General features: G+C 35.6%; 1 protein-coding gene across 1 annotated transcript; it reads left to right on the forward strand.

Annotated features, from left to right (window-relative positions):
- The first annotated feature begins 3,178 nt into the window (after positions 1-3,178).
- LOC143252557 (bursicon-like) lies at positions 3,179-8,758 on the forward strand. The gene is made up of 3 exons (XM_076504891.1): positions 3,179-3,307; positions 4,712-4,958; positions 8,266-8,758. The coding sequence occupies exons 2-3, from the start codon at positions 4,722-4,724 to the stop codon at positions 8,494-8,496; spliced, it is 468 nt and encodes a 155-aa protein (XP_076361006.1). The 5' UTR covers positions 3,179-3,307; positions 4,712-4,721; the 3' UTR covers positions 8,497-8,758.
- Positions 8,759-14,267: the final 5,509 nt, after the last annotated feature.

Raw genomic sequence — 14,267 nt, forward strand, 5'->3', positions numbered from 1 at the left:
TAACTTGTTCAATATAAACCTAAAAACAACAAATGTTAAAGATAAAAATACTTACGTCTCATTTATTAGTGTCCCCCGTTGGTAGGGCGGTACGTTTACGTATTTACAATGATAAAATTAGGGGTTCGATTCCCCTCGATGGACTCAGCAGATAGCCCGATGTGGCTTTGCTGTAAGAAAACACGCACACTCACTAGTACATGATTCTGGCTTTTCGAACAGTAATTGACCAACTCTGCTTGTACCTCCTTGTTCACAGCTTCCCCACAGTCAAGATACCGTCCAACGAAACTTTCCTTTTACCGCTTCCTTTTCCTTCACTACTTTTCCTGGCTTTTCGTAATATCCCTAATCAACTAATGCTACGTCATGTCTTGATCACGGCAAATCAAAAGAATTTCAAGTCCAGCGCTCTTTAACTCTCAATAAAGCAGTCGGGTGAAGAGAAACAGACGTTTTTGACCACTCCTGGTTATATTTCATTCCGCAAAACTTTAATCTAAATCACCGCCACACGATGTTGTTATTGTCGTTGTAATTTGAAGTTTAAATATAATATACAATTCATTTTGGAAATTGAAATACACTCAACAAAAGTTTTTTAAATCTGTTAATACATAAAAACTTTTAAAGTCGATAGATCCTAAAATAAAAACAAACAAACAAATATATATACCTATATATGCAGTACGACACTGATACGTAACTTTAAAATACTGAACCATAAAGTGTCCACCAACACTTTGTTTCTTTCTGAATTTCACGCAAAGCTACACGAGGGTTATCTGCGCTAGCCGTCCATAATTTAGCAGTGTAAGGCCAGAGGGAAGGCAGGTAGTTATCACCACTCACCGACAACTCTTGGGCTACTCTTTTACCACATTATAACGCCCCCACGGCTGAAAGGGCGAGCATGTTTGGTGTGACGGGGATTCGAACCCGCGACCCTCGGATTAAGAGTCGAGTGCCTTAACCACCTGGCCATGCCGGGCCTGTTTCTTCTGTAGAACTGAGTGTAACACTCTTGGCATTTTTGTCCGCGACATTTAAATATACATATGAAAATATGTATGTTTGCAGAGTAACGATTTGAATAAGAAGCAAGCGATGTGTAAGTGCGTAAATTATTATTTATTATACGTAATAAGAAAGCATGTAATTATACTTTGCTTAACCTTCGTTCAGTTGATTGCCCCGACAAAGTTTCTGACATGGAAGAGGTTGAAGAGTTAAATCGATGTTGATGACATATAAACAAACAAAAAAAAAAAACAAAACAGCCAGACGTAAGAAAACATGTAAAAACAACTATGACGTGGTTATGTTATTAAGCCTAAATGTATAATTGCATTATTAACACTTTCAGAACAAAAATATATTGCCTCGTAAAAGGCCATAAAATCCAGGGTAGAAATAAAAAAGCTATATCATATAACGATATTTGTGTATGTAGTTAACAAGAAATTTTTAAAAATGCATTCTCATGAACAAATATATTTTTGTTTTTATTAATCGTAGAACTACCTATGGGTCTGAGCTTTTTAAGCACTGTTTTCTAAACTATTTGAAGTCCCATACTGTGCGTGGGACTGTTGTTAACAGAATTCTTCATAACATAAGAATCACGAGACAAAGTAATTAACCTTACTAACTCTATGTAATGTATGAAAAAGAAGAAGAAGAATGATTTAATCCAATTTCGTTTGGTCAGAGATTTACATTGGACAGTGACAAAGGTAGAAACTTAATATTATTCCGGGTGTAGTGAACTGTACAAATACAAGTCCGTAATATGATGGTTAATGTAGAAACAAATAACTGTTTATACCTGAGACAACATTTTCGCAACTGTTACTTAGATGCTATAAAGTGAACGCTGTTCAATTACTAGACCATTAATAATCATACATCTCAAAATTAATACTCTTAAACCTGTTTTGATGAATAATTATGAACGTATCTAAACGTAAATACTTGGACACAGTCAGCTGTTTACAAGAATGACTTTGCAACATTTCTGACTTAATTTTGAGTTGTCTTATAACTGGGATATGTTTATAATTGAAATCAGCTGGGTTTATTTGTTTGTTTGTTTTTGAAATTCGCGCAAATCTACACGAGGACTATCTGCGTTAACCGTCCCTAATTTAGCAGTGTAAGACAAGAGGGAATGCAGCTAGTCATCACCACCCACCGCCAACTCTTGGGCTACTCTTTTACCAACGAATAGTAAAATTGACCATCACATTATAACGCCCCCACGGCTGAAAGGGTGAGCATGTTTGGAGTGACAGAGATTCAAACCAGCGACCCTTTGATTACGAGTCAAGCTCCTTAACCACCCGACCATGCCGGGCTACTAAGACAATCGTAGCAGTCCTTATCAGTGGACTTATCTAAATACTTTAATCGCCATCGATTTTAGACTCGGCTTTGTGTTCAGCATTAAAGCATGAAGAGTTATAGCTCTAAAACCAGAGTTCGATCCCTGCTATTAGCATAGTTCATGTGCTTAACGACAGCTATGCCTTATAACTTAACAAATTTAATTTTCTGAAATGAGAGCAACCGAATCAATTTATTTCGTTCGTAAAATTAAGTTCACAGACATGCAACCTTAAAATACAATGTTCGATTCTTCACGATTGGCAGAGCACATTACATAGTTTGGTATCGAACAACAACAATAGTTTGTATAAACTAATAGATGAAAGTAATTTATTACCCCATAAATCAGCTGCATACCTCACGAACAAGGAATGAAAACGTTTTATTTTAAAACGTAGGAAATACCAAGAAAACATAACGCTTTAAAAGGAAAGGCGGGAACGGTTAAACTAAGATCAAATTATATCGTAAGAAAAAACGATAATCGTTGCAGACCATTAGTTCTTATGTTGTTTTAACTCTTACAAAGCCCATGCATTTGGCCATATTTTTACATGGAGAAACATTAACTCGATCATTTTGTTATTTAAATACGTTTCCCAGTGAGGTAGCAATTCAATCCGTTTAGAAACGGCTTAACTCTACTACGCACCTAATTCGAAAAGCGTCGAACCCTACTGTTTTGTGTGTCGAGGAAGGAAAAGTACACGAACCTGCCATACGCACTGGTATTTAGTTTGACTATACAGCACGAGATATGACCGATTAATGAGGGCATACTGATATAACCTTTTATTTTTACGAGTGATAAGCTCGTGAGTAAAATCTGATAAAGTCAGACGGGATTTATAAAAGACGGATTCTCGTGAGTCTGATTAAGAAAGCGAAGACAGGAACGTCCTTTCTCTAGAATTACTTGGTAAGTCGTTCTGTTATTGTAAGATTCTTACTTAAACTTAGAGGGTTTGTTTCTTTTGAATTTAGCGCAATGCTACACGAGGGCTATCTGCGTTAGCCGTCCCTGATTTAGCAGTGTAAGAGAGTAGAGGTAAGGCAACTAGTCATCACCACCCACCGCCAACTCTTGGGCTACTCTTTTACCAAAGAAAAGTGAGATTGCACATCACATTATAACGCCCTCACGGCTGAAAGGGCGAGCATGTTTGGTGTGACGGGAATTCGAACCTGCGACTCTCAGATTACGAGTAGAGTGCATTCGCGTTGTTAGTGATGACTAGGTGCCTTCTTTGTAGACTTACACTGCTAAATTAGGGACGGCTAGCGCAGATAGCCCTCGTGTAGCATTACGCTAAATTCAAAACAAACGAACAAACTATCAAGCATCTTTAAAAAAAACACAAGTTTCTGATTGTAAGATATTTAAATATCAACTACTATATATCTTAATCATATCTGATTTAAAGTTCATAGGCTCATACGTTAAGCCTAAATCTTGCAAGAAAGGGACATAATTCGTGACAGCTAAATTTTTGCTCGAAATTTTGTTTGTTTGTTTGGAACCAAGCAACAATACCACACAATACCTGTGCTCTAATTCTTCCTGCGGATGTCAAAACCCGGTTTCTAGCGGTGTGAGTACACAGACATGCCCGCTCTGCCACGGAGGTTACTTGAAAATAATACTGAATGAAAATCCTGGATATATCACGTAAAATGTTAAAAAAAAATATGACTAAATAACGTTTTAAAATTAGAATATCTTATATATCAATGACTGCTAAAGCAAAGGTAAGGTTGTTTAAGTTAGTGCTTGAAAGCGTATGAATTCTATCAATAACTTTGCTGAAACAAACATTGAGGAAATGCTTCAAAACAGACACATAATGTTTAGTTACTATCCAAAACTGTCATTATTGTGTGGCTTTCATTTGTAAACAAGCGATTAATAGGCTCATTATGCCTGATCAATCAATAGGACAATTTATCGGAAACAGTCGTTACTGTTATGGTTTTTTTTATATAAACAGCCAATTAAAACCCTTAAATTACCAATGATAGTCCAGTATTCTATGTCATAGCGAAAACAACAACAATAGTAAATAGGGTACTTCTATTTAATTATTATGCACAACGCACATTTGAAACTAAAGTTCTCTAAGCTTAACCACAGCTTTATATTACAAACAACAACGGTGGATGCAGCACTGGAATGACTTAATTTTCGTCATATAAATATATATATTTTCTACACTTGTAGTTGTTATATTTTACCTGTCTGTTTCTTAAAAGCAGCAAGAATTGAAGCACTAATAATTGATTTTATAAAAGTTTGTCTCCTTTGTTGGGCCACATTATCTTCCAGGCGTTATACAATGAAGACCTCTAGTCGTTTCTGGAGAGTATCCAATAACAACAACCGAGGGATGTCCAGTGCAGGGAACGTCAGTATTATAATATGTGTCATCTGGATTCTAGTAGCCGTCACTGTGGTGAGTGCAGCGGACAAATGTCAACTGAGACCCGTTGTCCATATGATACAAATTCCAGACTGTGGTCGAAAAGCGATCCCTTCATTTGCATGTCAAGGAACGTGCTCTTCTTATGTGCAGGTGAGCCGAAAAAGTTGAAATAAATACAATATAGCTCGCTAGCATTTAGGTTTTGGAACAATATTAATAGTTTTCATTTGAAAGTAATATCTACAGGTGTTTGTTGTACTCAGTACTATTGTTCGAACGTTGTATTGTTAACTGAACAATACAGTTATTTGAAAGTACAATAACATTTATTGGTATACGCGAGTTTCTTAGTATATTGTTTTTTCAGAGTTATTTGAAAGTGCAAGTAACACTTGTAAACAATGTTGGTTAAATATTAGTTCTCGGTGTATTTTTATATTATTTACACGTTACGCTGTTATCGTACTTCAACAGTTTCATTTTCGCAGACGTTTCAGTTGAGGATTTTTACATATGAAGGGTTGTCAAAACTAAAAAATGATTAAACGAAGTAAACTTTATACGTGATTTTGAAGCTTACAAGGCAGGCAAATTTAAATGTTTTTAAACTATTTTGCGTGACGGCTTTACGAAATGGTTTTGCATATTCGCATCAATCTTTGATTTGTTAGAATCAGAATTTTTGCGCAAAGACACGTCAAGAATATCTACGTTAGCCGTTTCTAATTTTAGACAACCAGACTAGAGGAAAGGCAGCTAGCGAACACAACTCACCGACGGTTCTTGTTTCAAATGGTGGTATTTGACAATCACACTTATTCGGCACACACGACTGCACAGTGTAGAATGCGTTTTCTGCAACAAAGGTCTTCGAATGTTAAACCCTCAAATTTACAGTTCGATTACATTAATTATTAGCCCACGTCTACTCCACGTACAAACCAATAATTTTTGTTATAAAGTTTTATATTCACAGTTAATATATACGAAATAGTTTTATATGAGGCTGTTTATACACAAAACACTCATTTACAGAATTGAAAGAGAACGGCGATAAACAGAACTGTGAAAATAGTTTATTAAACTCTGAAAACAGAAAAGCAACAAACGAAAACTTCTTAGGTTAGAACCAGGATAATGGCCCGTCACGGCCAGATGGTTAAGGTGCTTGACTCGTAATCTGAGGGTCGTGGGTTCGAATCCCGTCACACCAAACTCTCCCTTTCGTTCGTGGGGATGTTATAACGTTACGGTCAATCCCACCAACGGGTAAAAGAGTAGCCCAAGAGTTGGCGGTGGGTGGTGATGATGACTAGCTGCCTTCCATCTAGTCTTACACTGCTAAATCAGGGACGGCTAACGCAGATATCTCTCGTGTAGCTTTGCGCGAAATTCGAAAACAAACAAACAAGAATCTGGATGGCTATTGTTAAGATAAGACAGAAATAAATGCAAAAACAAAAATACGTACAGAAATGTTAATTATACTGAAAAGGTTTATTCGGCCTTAAAAGTCCAGTCCTTCTCCGTCTATTTATACGAGAAAAAACAATCAAGCTAAGATAAACTCTGTTTGTTTTTTTAATTTCGTGCAAAGATACGCGAGGACTATCTGTGCTAGCTGTTTCTAATTTACCAGTGTAAGACTAGATGGAAGTCATCACCACTAACCATCGCTAACTCCTGAGGTACTCTTTTTTTACCAACGAATAGAGAGATTAACTGTTGAATTATAACGCTCCTACAGACGAGAATATTCGGTGGGACGGGAATTCGAACCCGTGACCCTCAGGTTACGAGTCGAGCGCTCTAATCACATGGCCATGCCGGGCCAATAAACTCTCTAAACCTCTTCGTAAAATTAAGCTGGGAAAAGGCTACAATTAAAAATCAGTTCCGCGGTACCTATTACGTGTTTTCTCAACTTTTAAGATTATTTCAGAAGATAAATACATTTGTAATGTATTTTTAGAGACAAGAAAGGTTTCTAGTTTAGAGAGCAACAAAACATCGGTATTTATCACCCAAGTACAATGTTTACAATATAAACTTCCTGTACTTTAACGTTTCTTTTACTTTATCATTCTTCGATGGCTGATTCTTAGAATAATTGTATCAAATTTTCCATTTTGTTCAGTTTGAGAAAATTACGACTAGGTTTTCTTGGAAAATTAATAAAAGGATTTTGTCCAGTACTGAAAAAAAGTTGAAATGATTAAAAATTTAAAATTCAGCATTGATATCCTCCTCTCAAAGTAGTTTTCCTGTGTTTCAACAGTTAGCTTATAACTCTAAAGTTGTGAGTTCGATTTCGCTTGGTAACGTCATGTAACTTTGCACTACAAGAAGACAAAAAAAGATGTCTATTATAAACTGACGACGTGATCTTATCTCGTGATATTGAACGTGTGATAACGTTAGATTAAGATCTAACATGAAAATAGTACTTAGTGTCTCACATCAATAAAAAATAAGCACGTTAATAATGCTCTACTTTGCTTAAATGTTAGGTAAAGCTATTTGTAAGCATTATTTTTAGTCATTGTCCATGGCCTACTATTGCAATAAAAAGCACCTACAAAAGGTATTGATTTATATATTTCATACAGTCAATAAAAGTTAATGGGGTTCGTAAAACAGAATAAAATGTTAACATAAACTCAGACACTACTTCACTGTATACTGTAAAATAAATTTTAACTGAAATAGTAAATATTACTTACATTTGATATGTAGACCATTTTCACAATTAAACTGTATGATTGGTATGGCTAAGCGGTTAGGACACTTGAGTCGTAATCTGAGGGTCGCGGGTTTGAATCCCTGTCACATCAAACATGTTCGTAGGAGTGTTATATAGTGCTTGTCAATTCCACTATTCGTTGGTAAAAGAGTAGCCCAAGAGTTGACGGTAGGTTGTGAAGAGTAATTGTCTTCCCTCTAGTCTTACACTGCTATATTAGGGACTCGTGTAACTTTGTGCGAAATTCTTAAAACAAACAAACGATAAATGTTCAGTCAAAATACTGTAATTATAATATTAAATAACAGATGGCATTACGTAAGTTGGACTTCTGTAGGAATTTTGATCGTGAAAAATGAATAAAGGATAGCGGAATTTATAAGTTACTATATATTTTAGTGAAACTTTTTAAAACCTTTATGATATTTCATTGTGGAATTCTTTAACATAAATAAAATCAAACAATGTTTTTAAGTATCTACCAGATGTCGCTTTGTAACTAGGTCTCGGTAGACAAAATGCATCAGTTTGAAGAGAAATCAACAATGTTCGTCATCAGGTGATATATTGTTAAATATTTTTATTCTTAAACTGTTATTTTCAGTTTCAGTTGCAAACATCCTGTAACTACAATGCAGCTGTTTTTAATATCAATGTACCAGAAAAAGAAATAACAATGATGTTATACAGTTTCTATTTCTTACTTAAACACAGGTATCTGGTTCCAAATTTTGGCAAATTGAACGTTCTTGCATGTGTTGCCAAGAGCTGGGAGAGCGAGAAGCTGTCGTAAACATTATTTGCCATCATTCAACACAACTTCGCCTGCGTAAGGTCATCACCCGTGCTCCCGCGGAATGTATGTGTCGTCCCTGTACAGCAGTGGACAAAGAGTCGGTACATCCCCAGGAAGTCGCTGAAAAGGAAAATAAAGAGTTTGCTTAAAATACAATAATGGATAACATTATCTGCTACTTAAGATGTTTACCTAAATACCTTGTATGTTTCGAGATATTGAAATGTATTATGTTATTATACAAACTAATTATACCAGTTAAGCTAGTTGGGAGAAATGGAATTTGAATATGTATAATATTTTTTTCTATGATAGTGATGAAAGATATTGAAAAACATGGTTTTGAAAGGTATTAGAAGTGTAGTTTGTTAAAGCTTATTTCTTGAATGAAGTAAATTATAAATACAATAATTTGTCTGAACGACTTAATAAAAGTAGCAAGTTACATTTATTTAACGCGTATAAAAACAACAAATATCTGTCGCATATTTTGTAAAAACGATGTTAATAACACATTTTTATTACTTACACTCTCTCAAAAACAAAAAAAACCCAAAAAAACAACAATATTTCATTCTAAAGGAGTGAAAATAAAAATAACTATGTTACCAGAATAATTTATTTGAATTTGATAAATGCACACAGACTGTTGAATTTGACAGGTGTAAAGGCCCGGCATGGCCTAGCGCGTAAGGCGTGCGACTCGTAATCCGAGGGTCGCGGGTTCGCGCCCGCGTCGCGCTAAACATGCTCACCCTCCCAGCCGTGGGGGTGTATAATGTTACGGTCAATCCCACTATTCGTTGGTAAAGAGTAGCCCAAGAGTTGGCGGTGGGTGGTGATGACTAGCTGCCTTCCCTCTAGTCTTACACTGCTAAATTAGGGACGGCTAGCACAGATAGCCCTCGAGTAGCTTTGTGCGAAATTTCCAAACAAACAAACAAACAAACAAACAAACAGACAGGTGTAAAACGTCTATTGGGTTTGATAGGTGTACTCAAATTCTTGAATTTGGTAGACGGACTCATAAATGTTTGATTTGACAGATGTATACAGCCTGTTGAGTTTGACAGGTGCACATAAAGTTTTGGTTTTGGTAGCTGTACTCAAGGTGTTAGTTTTGACAGGTATATACAGACTGTTGGTTTGATAGTTGTTCACAGATTGTTGGGTTTAACAGGTGTATACAGACTACTGGGTTTATTAAGTGTACACAACATTTTGGATTTCATTATGTTAATTCGTTGTTTTAGGATTATACTCTTATGATCTGTCAGTATATTTATTAGGTCTACATTTTGGTTGTACGATAAATATTGCGGCATTAAGGTCACGATACAATACTTATCACATTACTGTGTTCCTATAGGGTCACGGCACAAGATGCATCACGATTGTGTTGGTAGTTGTATTTTGAAAGGAAACGAACGAGAAATCGTTTAAAATTTCTTTTTTGAAACAAAAAAAAGATGTTCTCGTGCAGAAACAGCATAAACATACCTACCAAATAACTGTATACAAAGATGTGTGAAAATGGCCATGATGGTTTTTATTAAAATAATGTCAGTTAGTTGTTCACTGAAACCATTTAGCGCCATCTATTATCTCAGTAATTTTAGTTAGAGATTCATGGAGTGTTATAACTTTCGTTACATTCTTGTTGGAGTGACCGTCCTAATTAGTTCTGTATATATATATTGCTCAAGAGATAAGTCCAATACCTTAAAAAAAGAGCTACCAAAACTCACGAGGTTTCTGTCTTTTACATACTTCAAGTAAACACAACTTCGGTTCCATTTAAAAGAAAGAATCACTGTAATTATAATTTCAAGGTAGCCAACAATTTATTTTCCCGAACGTTCGTTTGTTTGTTTATAATATTTCGTGCAAAGCTTCGCAAAGAAAAAGATTCTATGTTCTATCCGTTCCTACTTTTGAAGCGATAGATTAGAATATATTCCGCTTGTTAACAGCACCCACCGCCAGATGTTGACGCTAACGATTATTATTTCTTTTTATTTAGTAGTAAAAGTCTCAAAATTAACTTTCACTGAAACTGATGATATTAGACGGAGAAATGACAAGTCTTGTTAAACTGCCATTACTTTAAGTTCTGTAATATTGCTAGGGACGATAAGGATACATTAATGTGGTTCAAGTTTGTAGTGGACACCATTAAACAGACTACATTGTTAGTTGGATAAAAGTGCTCATAACAATGTTTAAGTTGAGGTTTTCAAGTACTTCTTATGTTATGCAAAAACAGATTGTATTGGAGTTTTCAAACCATAGCAATCCTGTGTTTTGAGTCTAAGATATCGATTCCATCAGACACGTTTTTTTCCAGTTACCAAATTTACATCATGTGGTCGTTAAATTGTAAGTCGCATCTTGATGTTATGGATGAGAAATGAACGCCATGACTTCACCTGTTTCATTATTTATGCACGTGTATGGTGTAATACTGAATTTTTCAAAACATCCTGCCATCAAACATCCCATTTTCTTCATGACTCTCAAGAACAAAACAGTAGACAAAAGACAGTGGACAAAAGCACATTAGTGCCTCCCCATCCGAGAAAAGTGTTAGCAACTACTTGTACTAATATTATGCTAATACAAATGTGTTTTTTTTAAACACAGTTCTCGGTAAAATGTATAATCACAGATTTTGTGTACATTCCTTTAAGAACAGCTTAATCCATACATAATAAACAGAGTTGTTGGTATATTTTGAACTTTATTCTATTCTTTTGTCCATACAGTGTCTGCCAAAAGTAATCACCCTTACCAATAATGTCACATTATGAGGAAATACGAATAATGTAAACAATGTATTTTAATGTACTTATTTAATACTCTAATGATCAAATTAGAGAAAAATTTAATAAATAATATATGTTTATTACGTAAGTATTCATTCCCCTAAGCCACTACTTGCTGGAGGTGCCTTTCTTTGACAGCAATTACTACTGTGACTCTTTTTTTCTAACGCAGTGGAATGTTGTAATTTTTGCTCATTTTTTTAGCAAAATTACTCCAATTTTGACAAGTTCGTCAGCGATCATTGATAGATTGCAATATTCAAGTTTTGCCATTAATTTTTCATTAGATTTAACTCAAGACTTTGATAGGACCATTTCAGGACAATTACTTCATTCTTTCGAAACTACTCTAGTGTGGTTCTAGCCTTGTGGTTCAGGTCATTGTCCTGCTGAAATGTGAATGAATTTTCTACCCAGTTTAAGATTCCAAGCTAACTCAAGCAGATTTTCCTGTAGAATTCTCCTCTATTTTGCACCATTTATCTGCTACTTAATCTTGAAAAGCTTTCTAGTTCCTATTGTTGAGAGACATTTGACAGTTAAGATTATGTTCACTGAATGATGTACTATATTGTGCTTACGCCAGTCCCCCTCTAGTACAGCGGTAAGTCTACGGATTTACAACGCTAAAACCAGGGATTCGATTCCCCTCGGTAGGCTGAACAGATTGGTCAATGCGGCTTTGCTAAAAGAAAACACCCACGCTGACACCAGACGTAACGCTTTGAATTTAGATAAAAAAACCAATTTTTGTCTCGTCTGACCACAAACACTTCTGATGCATGTATTATTTAAATGTTTCATCGCAAACTTCATACGAGGTTTAAGATGATTCATTTGAGTAATGACTGCTTTATGTCCACTTATTCATAGAGACCAACTTTATATACGGATTAGGACATCGTTGATGTATAAACACTGACTCGTGTCTCAGACATGGAGCTTTGCATTTGCAAATTTTTCAAAGTTACTGTTGGCTTCACAGTAACATATCTAACCAGTTTCCTGCTTGCCCATCTACTTTGTTTGGAAGGGTGACCTGAACTGAATTGTCATGAAGCACATTCTACTTCTTAATGGTGGACTTCACTGTACTCAGAGAGAATATCAGCAGTTTTGAAATTTTCTTACAACTGTCTTCTGATCTGTGCTTCTCTACCACTTTATTTCTGAGTGATTTAGAAAACTCCTTGGTCTTCATGGTTGATTTGTCGTATCATAATGTGATTTGAACAAATGTATTTACCTCAGAGTCAAGTTAAACCAGTTTGATTACACACAAAGACAATGATTACACTAATTTTGTAACCGTTCAAACTAATCTTTCGCACTTGAATTGACTGAGGGTTGATGTAGCATAGAGGTTGAATACTTATGTAATTGTGAATATTCTAATTTCCCTTGAAAATCTAACTTTCATAATATCAATTTTTTCTAGCTTCTGCAATTTAGAGTAGATTGTGTAGATTATAAAGTTCTGTTTGAAAGTTTCAAGATGAGAAACTCAGGCGGCGACAAAATGTGAAAATTTATCAAGGGGGTGGTGAATATTTTGGCAAGATGGTATATCTCAAACATCTTACAGAGATGATTTATTTATCCGATTGTTATTTTTGTACAGTTAAACAACATTCCTATTTAGGGTCATCTAGTGAAACAGCGGAAAGCTTACGGACTTACAACGCTCAAAGCCGGGATTAGATTCCTACAGATGGATACAACAGATAGGGAAATGTGGTTTTGCTCTAAATAAAAGAAAGGAACATTATTTAGGTGACTTAAGTACACAGTTATTAATCTATGGAATTAAAAAGAATCCTTATCCAGATTACTTATTTACGTAGATGTTATAATGTATAATAAAAATGATTTTCTAGTCAAAGTATCTTTTTATACCTGTACATGTATTATACTATAGAATACAATTTACATCTTAAAGAATCTCAACTGCTTTCAAGTAGAATGCAATAATGACGTAATTAACGTCATTTAAAGTTAACCCAGTTACAATCATACTATAACGGGACACTTGCTTGAATGATACTGGAACAGTGGTTCTTAACCTTGTTGGAGGTACTGAACACCAGAAGTTTTGTACTTGCATTCACTAAACCCTTCGTAATTAGAAAAATAAAATATGATTTTTTCAAATTCAAAACATAAGTAGATATTTTATTAGTGCACAAAATGAACCATGCATCAGTTGCACACAATATCACTGTGTTCAAAGAACAAAACCAACAAAACATGAATTTCACACAAAAACAAAAACATAACTCAATGAATACTTACTGCAAATCAATGTGACTTTTGCTGTTGCCTTTCAGAGACAAGTTCAGAAATGCGCGGCTTCATCTTGGCAAGTGCCACTCTCATATTATTTCCGCAACAAAGTCTGTTCCTTTTCTTCGTTTTTATGACTACCATCCTCGAAAAGGATTGCTCGCAAAGATACGTTGTAACAAACGGTATGAGTATCTCAAGGGTTTTCTTAGCAATACGAGGGTACGCTGCGATTTTGTTCTGAAAAGTTGCTGTTGAACCTGGCTCTGCTGAAGTTCAATGATTTCGTCGAGGTATTCATCATTGACATCTGTTGTCGCAACACTAAACGTGAACGGCTGTCTCACCCATGCTGGATATGACTCTCTGGTGGGGAAGTATCCATGGAGAGACTTTGCGAGCTCATCTAAGTGCGAGGCAATTGCTTGCTTCAGTTCCCCGGGTACAGAAATATCTCCGATTTCAGACACATCTTCGATCTTACTTACACAGTCGTCCGGCAGGGGAAAGTTTGTGAAGTTATCATTCTCTGTTCATCATTTCCATAATGGTAGCTTTTTTTGAAAAGCCTTCAGGTTTTTTCCGTTTCGATGATGTTGACTCCACCGCCCTGCATCTGTTGATTGAAATGATTGAGAGCATTGAAGATATCGGTCATGTACACCAAAATGAAAATGAGCTCAGATTTTTCGAAGCAATCTGTATAACAATGTTGGTGCTCTCGCAAAAACAGGGCTAATTCCATACGCGTGGCAAAAACACGATTCAGTACCTTTCCTCGGGATAACCATCGAACGTTAGAATGGTACAGA

This window comes from Tachypleus tridentatus, chromosome 6 (genome assembly GCF_004210375.1).
Source record: "Tachypleus tridentatus isolate NWPU-2018 chromosome 6, ASM421037v1, whole genome shotgun sequence".
Taxonomy (NCBI): domain Eukaryota; kingdom Metazoa; phylum Arthropoda; class Merostomata; order Xiphosura; family Limulidae; genus Tachypleus; species Tachypleus tridentatus.